The sequence below is a fragment of the Euprymna scolopes genome, chromosome 32 (assembly GCF_053919585.1).
Source record: "Euprymna scolopes isolate OS-2025 chromosome 32, ASM5391958v1, whole genome shotgun sequence".
NCBI classification, from domain to species: Eukaryota; Metazoa; Mollusca; class Cephalopoda; order Sepiida; family Sepiolidae; genus Euprymna; species Euprymna scolopes.
The window spans coordinates 91,955,074-91,970,045 of record NC_136513.1 but is presented as its reverse complement, the minus strand read 5'-3'; the positions used below and the strand labels follow the sequence as shown (position 1 = coordinate 91,970,045).

General features: G+C 35.5%; 1 protein-coding gene across 1 annotated transcript in view; it reads left to right on the top strand.

The window, feature by feature from the left end:
- LOC145256490 (uncharacterized) overlaps positions 1–13,503 on the top strand; it is a 31,992-nt gene extending 18,489 nt beyond the window's left edge. Inside the window, exons 8-13 of the mRNA XM_080115437.1 lie at positions 1,067–1,151; positions 2,172–2,237; positions 6,621–6,725; positions 7,546–7,698; positions 8,221–8,313; positions 13,146–13,503. Of these exons, the coding sequence (XP_079971563.1) occupies positions 1,067–1,151; positions 2,172–2,237; positions 6,621–6,725; positions 7,546–7,698; positions 8,221–8,313; positions 13,146–13,235 (592 nt within the window). The 3' untranslated portion in view covers positions 13,236–13,503. The remainder of the gene's footprint in view (positions 1–1,066; positions 1,152–2,171; positions 2,238–6,620; positions 6,726–7,545; positions 7,699–8,220; positions 8,314–13,145) is intronic.
- Positions 13,504–14,972: the final 1,469 nt, after the last annotated feature.

Below are 14,972 nucleotides of genomic sequence, written 5' to 3'. Positions count from 1 at the left end.
CTCTGCCAAACTTCTCCACCAATTTTGGATCTAAACACTTAAAATTTTAGATATAGGTTCCTTGTACATCGATCTAACTTAACTTGATTTGAGCCCAAAACAAATGTTAAGGAATAGGGGTCAGTTAAAAACATTGACCCCCCCCCCCATTTTTTTTTTTTTTTTTTTTTTTTTTTAAACATACACCTCCAAACACCTGGGTAACGCCGGGCTAAAATGCTCTGTATGTAAGTAGCATGGAGACCTGACGTTGTCCGGGATTTAATGAGGATCAATGAATGTTTCACTGCTATATTGTCATTGAAATCTGTAAAATCGCCTTTTTCTGATCCTTCCTAAAGTTACTTAGTCCAGAATATATTATAGTCTACATTGCACTGTGGAGAACCTACTAAATTTATTCATTTTTTTTTTTTAAATGAAAATATCAAGTATCATGGTTCAATTGTGCTATAAATAGAAACATTCATTGTAAATGTACCCCCTCATATCAAAGCGCCTACAGTTGACTTTATATGCTGAGCCTTTTTGTGTTAACGTTTCTCAACAACACTTGTGATAAGATGCATAAGGCATTAGTTTTTAGTCAAAATCGTCTTTTTTGTTATTATAGATACTTATCTAACACGTTCTGATACAAGAACGAGAGCATGCATAGGAGTACCTGTGGATTAAAGGATTTAAAAAATTTCATGCGAATTCTAGGTTCGACCAACCTACCTCCTGAAGTTGGTTAACAACTTTAATGAAAAATGCCCGAATTATCCAAATACAATGGAATTTTTCCAACAGTAAAGCCTTAGAATTGTCTTTTTAGACTCTGTGCATCAGCTTAGATGTGGCAACAGTACTCCATGTATGTGCGAATGGTGGCTTTGTAAAGATAGTATATTCTGTGATTAATTTTTAAAAAAATCAAATTTTCTGTCTGTTGACGAGATTTATTTAGGATGTCTTCATATTTTGTTTATCTCCTTTTATACAAGATAAATGACTTTAGACTTTTTTTTTTTTTTTTTAATCAAACTCTTTAATTCCTAAGTAATCAAATTTTTTTCCTTCCAAGGAATTACAAAAAATCGCTTCAATTACACAAGCAAATTGAAGGAATTTACAACACTGTACATGAAGCAACCAAAAAAATCTTGGCTGTGAGTATTGCATTTATATTTTTCTTGGGTAAACATTGGTAAGTGTGCTGGTTGATCACCTTAAGTTGGGTATTTGTTGTCTAACATATCGTTTTTGGGTTAATTTAGAAACTTAACATAGGGGAGGGTGTTTGTAAAGTTTGTAGAATTTTACAGAATTGCTAATTTTGGAGTTTGAAACTAATTTTATTGGCTGTGAAATTCACTTCACACTTGAGTCTCTTGGTTTTGGGAGTGAAGAAAGTGAATTACAATGAATCAAAAAGGGTAGCAATTAAAACCATTTGCATTTTAGCATTCGGCCAAATTGCATCTCTAATTTTCAATAAAAGTGAAAAGGAAAGAAAGCACAACGAATGAAAGGGTAGTGTAGTCTCGTCATCAATTTCTAATCCTCCCCCCCCCTCCCCACCTCACGGCCAAATTTAGATACTGAGTAATTTTCAAATGAAACTGCAACTTGATTTGAATGTCATTGCATGAATCTGATTGGCTGTGCAGCACTACATATTTCAACACCATACGATTGTCTCCCCCCCCCCTATTAGGAAGTAAAAATATAAATGTTTATCAGCAAAACAATGAAAGTTTTTCACCAAGGTACACAAAAGGGAGCTGAATAGGATCGTTAATCAAGATGAACCTAACAAGATTGGTCAATATATTTTAGTTTTGTGGTGGAACTGAAGATTGTTGCCAGTTGGACAATTGAGAATGCAAGTCGCAGCTCTGAGCAGATGGGAAATGACTTATGAACCAAGGAGTGATGTTTACATGTAAAGGGTCGATGGGGTCATGCAGAGTGCAACTTAATATTTGGGAATTTTGATTTTATTAGTGCCCCCCCCACCTTGATGGTCACAAATGTGTAATAGACTACACAGCCAGAGAAAACCGAAGTCCAGGACTGTCAACTCCAAGGTTGGTGCTATTTTTGGGTGAACCATGTGGTCTTATTGCATAACTTCAAAAATTAAGTTTCTGCTGTAAAATTTTAAATCCTAATATTTTTTCTTTTAGATGATTGACCAATGTGTGTATGATTATGATTTTGCGGAAACATTGGCTGAAAAAATTGTGGATAAGGTGAGTTAATTTTTATTTTGCTCTAACTCTGACCGAACTATAAGTATCAATTCTCATTAACCGACAATAACTTCACTTCAATGATTTTAAGGCCAGATTAAGACTGTATTTTCACTTATTTCAGCGATGAATAAATTTACATGTCTACAATGAAGCCTTTACTAATTACTATAAAGAAAATCTTGCACTGCTGACATCGTAATTCTGCCTTTTTGGATGGTATATCTTGATGGAAACTTTGAAAAGTGCTAAGAGCAGTGCTAACACTCGATATAAATGTAGCTAAACTTGTGAAAGAAAAATTATGGCCCTTAATAACTTCGTGGGATTTGGAATGAAAGATATTAACTAGGAAAAAACATTTTACATTTTTATAGATGTAAAATATGAAAGACTGAGGTTGTAAAGTTCTTGAATAAAAAAAAAAAATTTAAAAAAAAATTGAGTTCACCGGAGAAATAGTCTTAAAGGAACTTCAGCTTGAGGCAGAATAAAGACAAGATCTCGGATGTCAACATATTGAAACTCCAATTTCATTTTACCAAATCAATGTTATAGGTAGGGCTATGACCTTTTTGATTCTCGGGTATATATCCACTGATTATCTTTTGTGATTGTCTGATATATATATATATATATATATATATATATACTGGAGTCAAAACTATGAACTAGAACTTTTCATAGCCCTAGTTGTAGGTTAATTTGACACAGGATTTTTACTTGGTTAAGATTTTTTTCATTGGTAGAAAATATTTTTAGTTTCTAAAACTAACCTGCTTTTAAAAGGGACAAGTACAAATCCCAACTAAGAAAATGGGTAGTTATTCTAGCCATTTTTAGCATTTGTCCAAATTGCATCCGATAAAGAAAATCGTATGTCAAACTGCCGTGAAAAGGAAAGATAGGCTGAACAAAGGAGGGGGTAGTTCATATCGACCCTAGAAATTATGAGCATTGGAAAGCTAACCTAATTCTAGGTAACGTTAGTGGCTCAATAGTAAGAGTGCCAGATTGCAGTGACAGATTACATGTACTGGAATCTGTTATAAGATGGGGCAAAATTGATTCCCAGTTTTGCATCACCTTGGTCCTTAATGGCAAAACGGCCACGTTTGTGCATGTCCATGAAAGGCTTTTTTTCGCAGGACTTCTCGACTACATTTATTTATAACTTGTACTTCTAGATTATATCTACGATTTGCAAACTGACGTTTCCACATTTGAGGGACTTTTCCCAGGTTTGTTTTCTCGTATAAATGAAATGAAACTGAAGCAAATGAAACTTCCTGGCCTTCTGACCAGGACGTCCAGAAAGGCAATCCACTTTGATCAATGTAGGGGAAACCCTTTATATCAGACAATTGCTATTTATTTGGATACTGCCAGAGCCCCCCACCCCACTTTTTTTTTCTTTTTTTTTTTTTTTTTTAGCTGGTTTCCTCAAAAGCCAAACGTTCATTTCTGTGCCTGTGGGAATTTTCATTTCTGCATGTGAACTTTTTGATTGACATCGCTAAATTTGGACGCTTTTCACTTTCTTTTCCACCTTTGGTCACGGGTTCAAGCCTGCCTGCTTACTACCACTTTTGTGCTCAACACGTACCTCCAAACACCTGGGTAACATTGGGCACCCCCGCTAGTCTATAATATAAATCTTGTCTGTTTAAATGTATGTATGTTTGCCTAAAATTTCAACAGAGGCAACCGATTTTCACGATCTGTATCATCTTGAAGCTCGACTTTGGACAACAAATATCAAATTGGCTAGTAACATTAGTTACTTCAACTGGGCCCTTTTCTACAAAGGTTTTTTTTTTTTTTTTTTTGCCAATATTTTCGAAAGTCCTCCCTTTTCGATTGACTAGCCTTAATTTAAACCTTTGCCACTTCCAGGTTTGGCGATGGATGCAATGGCAAAGACGTTACGTTCTTTTCCTCCTTTGCAGTATAGGTTTGAGCCTAATTTTTTTTTTCTCAACACCTCCGGGCACCCCAGCTAGTCTTAAAGATAATACAAAACCTCATGTCTAAAATCCTGGTCATGACCTTCTGATTTTAGAAAATGTCTGAAAGTTGAGGCTTAAGCTGAAGGAGTCAAGTTGAAATTCAAAATTTTAAATATGGATCAAATTAATGCAAATATGAGACTTCAAGAAATGAAGTTGTCATCAAATATCAAAATATACAATCTGAAACTTCACAAAGGTTTTCACTTTTACCACGAAATTAAATAGTCCACACAATGGGCTTATTGTTCCCAAATTTATAATCTTTTAATTTAACGGTGAATCCACTAGATAAACATACATTACTTTAGTATAGGATTTTTTTTTTAAGTGGCAGTGACATTTCGGATAAAACTGAATTTAACCACCTTCGTGGGAAAGATTGCTGAACGAATCTTTCACTTGGTGCTTGTATCACTAAGCGAAAGATTATGAGGCAGGTTATCCATAATAGAAATTGTAATGTGTACCTAGCAGATTAATTCTATAACTAATTAACCAATCATTATTCAGTCTACCAGGAATTTGAATCTCATTTACACCAGTTTACCATGTAACTGTTTTGAAGTAGTAAGTATTCAACTTTCATTAGTTGAGGTCAAAAGCCACTGGGGGATAAGATTGTCAGATGAACAGTACTGGGAGGATTAAAATGTATATTCTTAAAATGATAGACTAGAAAGTGGACCTTGGTTTTACTTTTGGCAACTTTGTAATTCTTGCTTTTTGTGCCCCCCCCCCTAATCAATTTTCACTGAATGAGGTTTCCAACAAAGGTGAATTTTTAGGTCTGAATTTATCCATATAACATTTGGCTAATTTTTAAATTTGAGATTTTTTTTTTAAGCTCCTTACATAAAATGGCTTCATGCTGCATTTTGTGATTTGTATAAAAAATGGAAAATTTTAAGCAGAAGAGTCGACATGTTTGATATAGGATCTGAAGACTATAATGTAGTTTGCAGGGAAGAGGTTGTGTAATATTCCCTGGATGGGAACTTTCTGGAAAGAAACTTTATAACTATAGTTTTAGATACTATCAAAACCTTTTAGCAACCTTGGTAATAGATTTACTGTAGAAAGGAAACTTTCTGTATTTAGTTTCAATGCAGTCGAATTATAATAAACAGACTGCACAGCATTGCCTGGTCATACACTTAAATATAATTTAGTTTATACTGACTTCGTATTATAGAGCTAATATTCCCTTCAGTTATTGTACCCAAGTAAAAAAAAAAATGACTTGGATGCCTTTTTTTTTTTTTTTTTTTTTTTTTATAGGGTGCTGGCCCCACGCCCCAACCTTCCCAGAAGGTACATACAGCGCCTAGCCTTCCCAAATGGTCACCCATCTGGTACTGGCCAGGCTCAATGTTGCTTAACTTCGGTGATCTGGCAAGGACTGGTGTCAACCTGATTGTGCTGTACATAGAAAAGTAGACTTTTAATATTGATGTGGCACAAAACTCCACTTTGTGTAGATACATTCTTTGATGTGGCAAACTTTAAACTGACGACCCTTTTTAATTGCAGATTTGGCAACTGATTATTTTTTAGTTGCGCTAGGTTTGACAATTCAACCTGAAGATACTGACAGCAGTTTGCAAATGATACTATGGAAATGAGACAACGAAATGGCAGTTTTATTCTATATTAAATTTTATTTGTTACCTTTGTTAGTAGCTTTATTAGAGTACAAGAGAAACGTGTTGGTAAGAGTTCATTGTTCGTACGCGCACGTGGAAGCAAGGAGTTTGAAGAGAAATATAGCTTGTAATAATCACGTTCAGCTTGGGCTGAAGACCCAGGCGATGTGCTTCTAGACAGAACCCCGTGAAAGAAGGGTTCGTGATTTTGCCTTCTATATAGTCACGTGACAGAGCTGGTTTGTGATTGGACAAGCCAGGGAGAAATAGATTTCAAATCTCAAAAGTATGAGAAGTAGCTCTGCTTGTTAGTAGCAGCTGTCGGCTGTTACAATACTATCGGTTTACTGAGACCTTGGATGAACGAGTAATTTCATGAAATCGACCTGTCAATTTTTACTTTTTTTTTTTTTTAATTAACCTCCATTAGATTTTTACTAGGGATATGTAAAGTCCCCTATCTGCACTGATAAACCAGATGCAATGGACCACTTAGAAGACCTTTGATAACTTATTGTCAAAATACAGCCTTATTTAATTCAGACATAAAAAAAAAACTGGACTTGGATTAAGCCAGATACACATGAGTTGCTTATGTCCTAACTTGTATTTAAACTATACATGCAAAAAAATGAATCTTTGAAGTGAACTATGTATTTGTATAAAAATTGATTTAATTTAAAATATGCCACTTTAAATTATTTCTAAGCATCTAATTTACTTTTCAGAAATCTCCTTTGACCGAGAAAGAACAGCTTCTCTTGTTTTCAAAATGTCCAACAAATGTGAAAGAATGTTTAGAGGCTTTCAAGGATATTTCGCCGCGATCAAGTGTGAGTATACCAAGACATCACCCCCCCCCCAACCACCACCATTGCGACTATTTATTCGACTTATAGAATTTTCAATCAAAATCTGTTGCATTTTAAATCCATTTTGCTAAATTAGTCTATGCTTTAGTCGTCATGGAAATTTCTTCTGTATAGAAAAGGCTATATTGGCGTTTCATAGGCTTAAATATGTTAATACAGGCTTCATATCAGCAAATTATAGTATAGCCAATTTTTTTTTTTTTGTGTAAGACTTGTCATCAGTAGGGCTATAACAGAATATTTTGACTCTCGAGTATATATCTGACAGTTAATTAACCGAGAACCCCCATCACTTTATATAAAAGCATATCCATGAATACACACTGGAGTCGAAACAATATTCTGCTATAGCCCTAGTCATAAGCTAGAACCGAAACATAAACTTGAAATAACCTTAGAAATATAAATCTATATTTGCACATGCGTAGAAGCACTTTCCGTCTGCCAAGCTTCAATTTTGATTGATTTCAAAATTAAGACTTGGGTGCCATTAGCTTGAATCGAAAAAATATTCAGCTCTCTGGTCGTGTTCCCTACTATTTGAGCTAACCTGACATAAAAAAATAACTTTAAAACAGTTAAAGCTATGAATTTGTGCATGCGAAAAATAGAAATGTCGGCAAATATTTTGCATTTCTACTTGTCGATATTTCTGGAGTTATTCTCCATTAATGATTTCCTGTTTCAGTGTTGTGACCGATAGTTTAAGAGTTAATCAAATAGTTACCTACATCATATATCTGTATTAACTCTTTATCATGTATTACTTTTATTATTTAAGATGACTCCAACAAAACTCCTCGCTCATATCCAAAGAATCGCCTTCTGTATATTGGACGACTACACTTTCCGAATTGCTGAAGAAGTGAATAGCATGACTTCGTTCTTTGATAAAGTTACGCAGACGATGAACATTAATACAAACAAAATCAATGTAAGTAATGCTTGCTAGTATATGTATGTATGTATAGTGGCAGGGAGACCTGACGTTGTCTGGGATTGAATGAGGACCAACGAATGATTGACTTCCATATTGTCATTGAAATCAGCAGTTACGTAGTCCAAGACCTTGTGGTCTACATTGTACTGTAGAAAACCTTAATTTTATGGCTTGAATTGGTTTAAAATGAAAGCAGGATTCAATTATGCTCTAGACGGAAACCTTAATTTCGAACATGCTCCTGTCGTATCAGAACCGACTGTTGGGATATATGCCATCAAAATGTTCCCGGGGAAATTTATGAACCCTCATTACACATCCAGCGACTTCTACCTTACCATCTTGCTCTGTAAGTTGAATAAATCTGTCAAATGATATACTTTTTTTTTTTTTTTTTTTTTTTTTTTTTTAAATAATCAGACGTAACGCTAATCTTTACTCCTTCCAATAAATCATTGCAAGAAAGATTAGTCAAGTGTGTAGTCTAACTGTTAACTAAAACTTTTCCATTCTTAGGAAAATGACCAAAAAAGGATTGTGGGAATCTTCTATGGCCACGTCAGTACAAATTCTTTTCTGGAACCAGGTGACCAGACTTATCTTTTCAGGGTAAGTAACTGTTTTTACCAATATTTATAATCTGAATTAAATAGTAGCCAACCTTCTAAAACGGGTTACTCATAATGGACGTAAATTATCTATTTATACATATAAATGTGCATACGTGTCCTGGTTCTAGATCATGACTAATGGGGGGGGGGCTGGTTTCCCCGGGCGTAAAATACGCTTAAATTTTAATGTGTCCGGATTTCATATATTAGTCACGATTTCCAAATTAGGTGCCATCAGCTAAAACAGAAACTGTAGTGTTCAAAGCTGGTGACGTTACCACTGGACTAACGGGACATATAAACTGATTAACAGTTAGAAATAAACTAAGATGAATGTACAAAGCATTTAATAATCAAGTTTTAGCTCTTAAACAATTAACTGGCTAAAGACCCATAAAAGAACAGCCTGTAAAACCTCCAATTGTTTGAGGGGGCCCCTAGCGCCACTATAACTTGGTTTCGGAGGAGGTAGTTTGAAAATATGGCTACCCTGATATATAGCCGTTTATATATTAGACTTGATCGGGAGATCCTATGCATTAAGAAAGGTAATAAAATACAAACATGAGTGTTATCAACTTTTATTCGTTTCCTAATAAATAGGATTACAAGGGAAAATTTCAAAGAAAAAGTTTTGGGCCATATGTAAAACTAAAATATACTTTCTGGCTAGGATCCAAGGGTAGTATCTGTTCTGTCTAAAGATGGTATAATATCGTGGGGTTTCCATTTGTCGTGTCCATACAATCGAAATGTCCCTCTTAAGTATACTGGAGATAAAGCTTTAATAACCAGATTACTTGGATAAATACTTTAGTTTTAACAAAAGGGTTCCTATTTACAATACCTCCCCACGGGACGGTTAGACACCAGGGTCGTTTTTTTAATGTGGAGGAAAGAAACAAAAATAAAAATTCCTTCAGTCGTGAAGGATTTCTCCTCCACTGACAGAACAAGAAATTGAAGTGCAGCATCTGAAGAACAGATACTACACTTTGAGGTATTTATTTGCTCTGCCACTGAGCAAATTAGGCACAAGGCCGATTTTAAAGTGAGGAGTGAAGGGGAAATGGGGACCAACTCCCCGGGGAGTAGGGGAGCTGGATAGTGACAATTGGTATGAAGGGTTGCCCCTACATTGACCAAGGTCTTATATGTGGGGTCGCCTGCCGGAACAGATACTACACTTTGATGGCCCCGAAGGCCAAGAATTAAAAGGATTAGTAATATCAGTGTCTCCATTTACATTGAATGTCCACCAGCAATGTTACATGTGAAAGATACCATTGTGAAATCTTCACAGGTCTTTCTAATAGATATTTAATTAGGAAGCATCTTCAGTTTTGTTTCACATTTTTTTTAACAAGTTTCTTTGCCTAAAATGACCCCTCAGAGGTTGAAATGCTGTTAAACCTTCCAACCCTGCATGATCGATATATCGACCTTAGCAACAAGGCTAAAAAGACAACGCTGCCGATATTTCTAATGTTATCAAATTTTAACTGCCTATTGCCTTTTTTGGCTCATTATAGCTTAAACAAAACTTCTTGATATCCTTTACCTCAGATATGCTTTGTCCACATAGGAGTTCTCGACCAGTTCGTGTATCCTCAACTGATCTGTGATACAATTGCACCTTGACCCTTAAATGTAAAAGAGTAGAAAACTTCTTTTTTTTTTTTTTTTTTTTTTTTTTTTTTTTAGCCCTGTAACTCCTGCTTTTCATTTAGTCCTCATATTCCATAAGCAATCTTTCTGAAAAAGGAAAGAATTGCCGTTTTCTGGGTCTGGATCCATTCCAACTAACTAATCTTAAAGTTTTTGTCCTTGAACTAATTTCGTATTTACGTAAATGCCTTCTCTGGAGCGATTTCTCTCAAATAAAAACTTGCTCGTTAACATTGGGTACAGACCATATCTTTGTCTCCCAACAACTATGTAACTCCCCCCCCCCCAACGCTTGTGTACCATGGATTTCTTCCCTTTATCTTATTCTGGCTTGACTGTTTCAAAAGCACTAGTTTACATTACATTTAAAATAAATGCAACACCTTGTATAAATTGGTTGTCTTTAGTTATGAAGCTTCTGTTGGTGTCTATAGACCGTTTCATACCCTCAAAAGTTCCAGCAAAAACTTAATAGCCAGCCGTGGTTCTCTCCAGAATGTGCTGCTGCCATTGCACAAAAATCAACTTTTCCATTACTTCCAAGATAATAGATGTACTGAGACTAAAGCCGCTTTCAAGACTGCCAGCAACTACTGTAAAATGTAATAAAGAACGCAAGAGCTGTATCCTCAGTCCGTTAATTCCAAAGTAGCTGAGCAGCGGCTTGGTTCCCACCAGTTTGGCAAATAGCAAACGGAATCCTGAACAGAAGCGTCTGCTCTATCGCAACTATCATCAATGGATCTGAGGTAATCTCATCAGCATCAGACAAAGCCAAACTCTTTGCCAAGAACTTTGCAGCTAATTCTACCCTTTGTGACCAAGGCTGCCAACCCCTCTGATTTCCTCCTGTATCAGAAAACACTGATATACAAATATCTGTACATGATGTTGCCAAGCTAATCAAAAACCTTTATTCCAGTAAAGCAACCGGTCCTGACGGTATCCCAATTATAGTACTAAAAAAAACTTCAACCAGAACTAGCGCCCATCCTTAAATGGAAATGTCTTAATTATTAAATCATTTCTCTCTGATAGGTTCATAATAGTGGTTGACGGGCAGAAATAAGCTCACAGTATTAATCCTGGAGTCCCTCAGGGTTCCACCCTGGGCCCAACTCTCTTCCTGATCTACATTAATGATCTTCCAAATCGCATCCTTACATCATTCGTAGACCTTTATGCTGATAACACTATAGTAGCACATGTAAGACCATAAACTAAGTTCTCTGATTCTCTCTCCTCTGATCTTGAGCAAGTGGTACAATGGGAGAAAAAGGTGGCTGGTTACTTTTAATGCATATAAAACCAAGCTTCTATCTTTACATCAACGCTCTGATCCCCATCTGGCATCAATTGAAATGAATGGCTCAGGTTTTGACAAACTTCTGGGCTTGATCTTTACTCCTGATCTGAAATGGAACACTTACACTAAATCCATTGCCAAGGCTGCTGGAAAAATGGATTGATCCTTCTATTGATCCAGTAGATATTTCACTGCTGATGCAATTCTCTATATGAGCCAGGTATGTCCAAGGATGGAGTACTGTTGCTACATCTGGGCAGGAGCTGCTAGAAAGGACTTTCTGCCTTGATAGTTCAAAATAGACTTTGTAGCCTCGTAGGATGTCCTTTTCTTCTCCCTGCAACCTCTCACAAGATGTTGCGAGTTTCTCTGCTTTATCGTTATTTTCATGGCAAGTGCTCGATTGAACTCCAATTTATGTGAAAGTTCGAGGGGGACCAAACACCTGTCTAGCAGAAAACAGTCAATTTCCCCATTCTTTATCTGTGCCTAAATCTAAAGATTCCATGAACAGTTTCTTTCTTAGAACTGCACGCCTGTGGAATTGTCTTCCGTTTTCCTGCTTTCCAGCTGACTACAATATGGTTCTTAAAGTTCAACGTAAACAAGTTTTTGATGAGTCATCCCATACAAGTTAACAAATTTACCGAATTTCCATGACTAGCGATTACTTTATTGTCCAATTGTCTACTGTACACTCTTTAACCCTAATCCTGGAGTGGCCTCTTGGCCTTAAGTGATGCACACACACACACACATATATATATATATATAATATATATATAAAAAAAAAAAAAAAAAAAAAAAAAAAAAAAAAAAAAAAAAACTCTCCCGGATCTGCTCTCGGCTACTCAACTGCCTGTAAATTAACTCCAAAAACATTGACTTGAAACAGGAATCTGTTTAAGCGGGGGAAATAAATCCTATCGGTCGCTCCCAGCTGACTATTTTCGATTGCGCTTTGTATTTCTTGGGTTTTTTTTTTTTTTTTTTTTTCCCCCCCTCCTCCTTGCACTTGGACATGCCTCTTTCTACTGACAACCCTTCCTTTTCCAGTTAACAAATTCCCAAGGGTCTTTGGTGTCTTAGCTCTGAGTGGTGGGGTGTTCATATTACTGAGTCTGAATAATTCTGAATATTAGAATCCCAAAATATTGGACCCTTAAAGATTTTCACCTATGCAATTCTGCAATTTAAGTACAAAAGTAGGCGAGATCAAGCTCGATTAAGTGGTATGTAAAAAGCTGCACACAACACTCTGAACTAAAATTGCCTGGGTAGCCTTGTCCGCATTCCCTGGTATTTATTGCTTATCACCATGGACTAGTCAATCGAAAAGAGGGTATGACTTTCGGCAACAAGCGATTCCACCCCCCCCCCGCTCCTTGTAGAAATTTTCAATATTTATCGTCTGAAGGGCCAAGCTTCGAAACGATACTGATCTTGTGAAAATTCGTCGCCTCTGTCAAGTTTTAGGCAAACATGTATACATTTAAACAGACGGGTGAGATTTATACGGGGTGACCCCCAAAAATACGTAAAATCTCCATTCACCGATTGCCCTTATTTTTACAGGACATGACAGAATCAACGACCGTGAATACACCAAGACTCCAGTGGGAGCTGGCACAAAGAATACTTAAATTTTGTTCAGACAAAACACTAAGAAATGGGGCCTAATTAGAGTTGGGGGGGGGCGCTTTTTTTTTTTTTTTTTTTTTTTTTTTTTTTTTTTTTTTTTTTTTTTTTTTTTTTTTTGTCACCCTGTATTATAACCTTGATGCTCGTATTCAACTTTCAGCCTAGTCTCCCTCCCCACTATTTTTCACAAATTTTCTAAAATTTTTCATTTGCAGCAAGGCTGGAATTCCACAGTGGCTTACCTTTCCCAAATGGAGGACCTTGCTCACGTCGCCTGGAGAATTAATGCTGCTCTGGATGATTGAACATTTTTCAATACAAAAGATAGTTTGTTATTTTTCCAAATTTTAATATTCAAAACTTTGGAATAAAATTGAAACCTTGGGTGATCTATTCGCTCCCGCTGACGATTTTGTTTTTAAAAATTGAAAATGAACATTGTAAAATCATTCGCTATATTTTTGTCAAAGCTTTTTAAAACCCTGTTAGATGATTTTATCTAATAAAATCGAATGATACAATATTTTATTTTTGTCTGTAAAATATCGTCAAATAAAATGGAAATAACATCAATTTTTGTTTTCAATTATATTTTTCTCTTGAACTCTTTTTATATGGTCGGCTCATAGGAATCTTAGTCTCTTACAGCAAGTCCCTACATTGGTTAAAAACATACTCCTTATGAATCTGAAGATTTTAGTGTTCGCATTGCTTTCTCCAATATTTTTCTCTTCAGAAATTTTTCTAGAAAGACAATGAGATTACGGTACGGACCATGTTAAGGTTGCCAACATTCTAGCTGAAAGTTTAAAAATTTTTTCTTTGTGGAACGAACTGGGCTCTAACTTGGCACACCCAAGTCATCAATCCTTAACCAGTGAACCATCTTTCCATATTTCTAGAATTCCACTATCACTCCATATCCTTGTATAACCTTTTTATAAATGTTCACGTCTGAATAATTGAGAATAGAAAGTGGATGTTGGGTTTACTTTCGGCAGCCACCCAACTCCCTTCCTTTTGTCTTTTAATCCTCAGATTCCACGTTTCTGACAAATGGAATTGTTAGGTGCGTTCATTCATCTAACGTTTGCATGGTTTGAACTCTGAAGATTGTTTCTTTTTTTTTTTTTTTTTTTTTTTTTTTTTTTTTTTTTTGTCTCCCCCCCCCCTTTGCATCAAGTTGCTTAACGTCTTGTCTGGAGCAATTACAATAAAATTTAAAATGTATCCAACCTTTTGATAGAGATATTTAAAAATAAAATCCCAATTTTCTAACTGAAATATTTGATACTATCTCTTCTGTCAAGTGTAAAAATGTAGATAAAGCCTAACAGCCCCTTATCTCCTCACTTTTGGTCTTGTCTAATATGTAAACATACATTTAAAAACTACAATCTTTCTGTTCTGGATGGGACAATTTTTATCTTCACCCCAATAAAGGATCCAACTTAAGTTGGATTTCCCTATATTAAGATTAGACCTTGTAAATAACTCTACCCCTTGTGAGGGGGGGGGGGTGATGGTAAGAACATACGGACTCGTGTCAGATTTGAATTTGCTAGAAAATAGCGTCTTTCTAGTGTTGAGTTACTTTTCTACCTAACTGGATAATCTTTACTGTTTTTATTTAATGTAACAGGTTTATTCAGCTCAAGTGTATATCAATGTATTGGAAAATTATTGCCAGATTCTGAATACAGTAAGTTTGGGAAAATGATTTAAAAATAAAAACTATGCAAAATACTGTTAGAAACTCTCAATGTTACTGTGACACAGGCTGATATTCGGTAGGTTTTTAACAATATTTTGTCCAGTTTTTATGAACTCCTTTTCCCAAACTTAGCGTGTTCAACAGTCTGGCGCCATTTTTGATTTTCCAATACATCAGTAGTTATTCAAGCTGAATAAACATGTTACATTAAATCAACAGTAAAAATTATCTATTTACGTAAAGTAACTTTTTTTTTTTTTTTTTTTTTTTTTTTTTTTTTTTAAATCTGTGTAGTAATACAAACAATGAAGTTGAACTTTAAAAAACA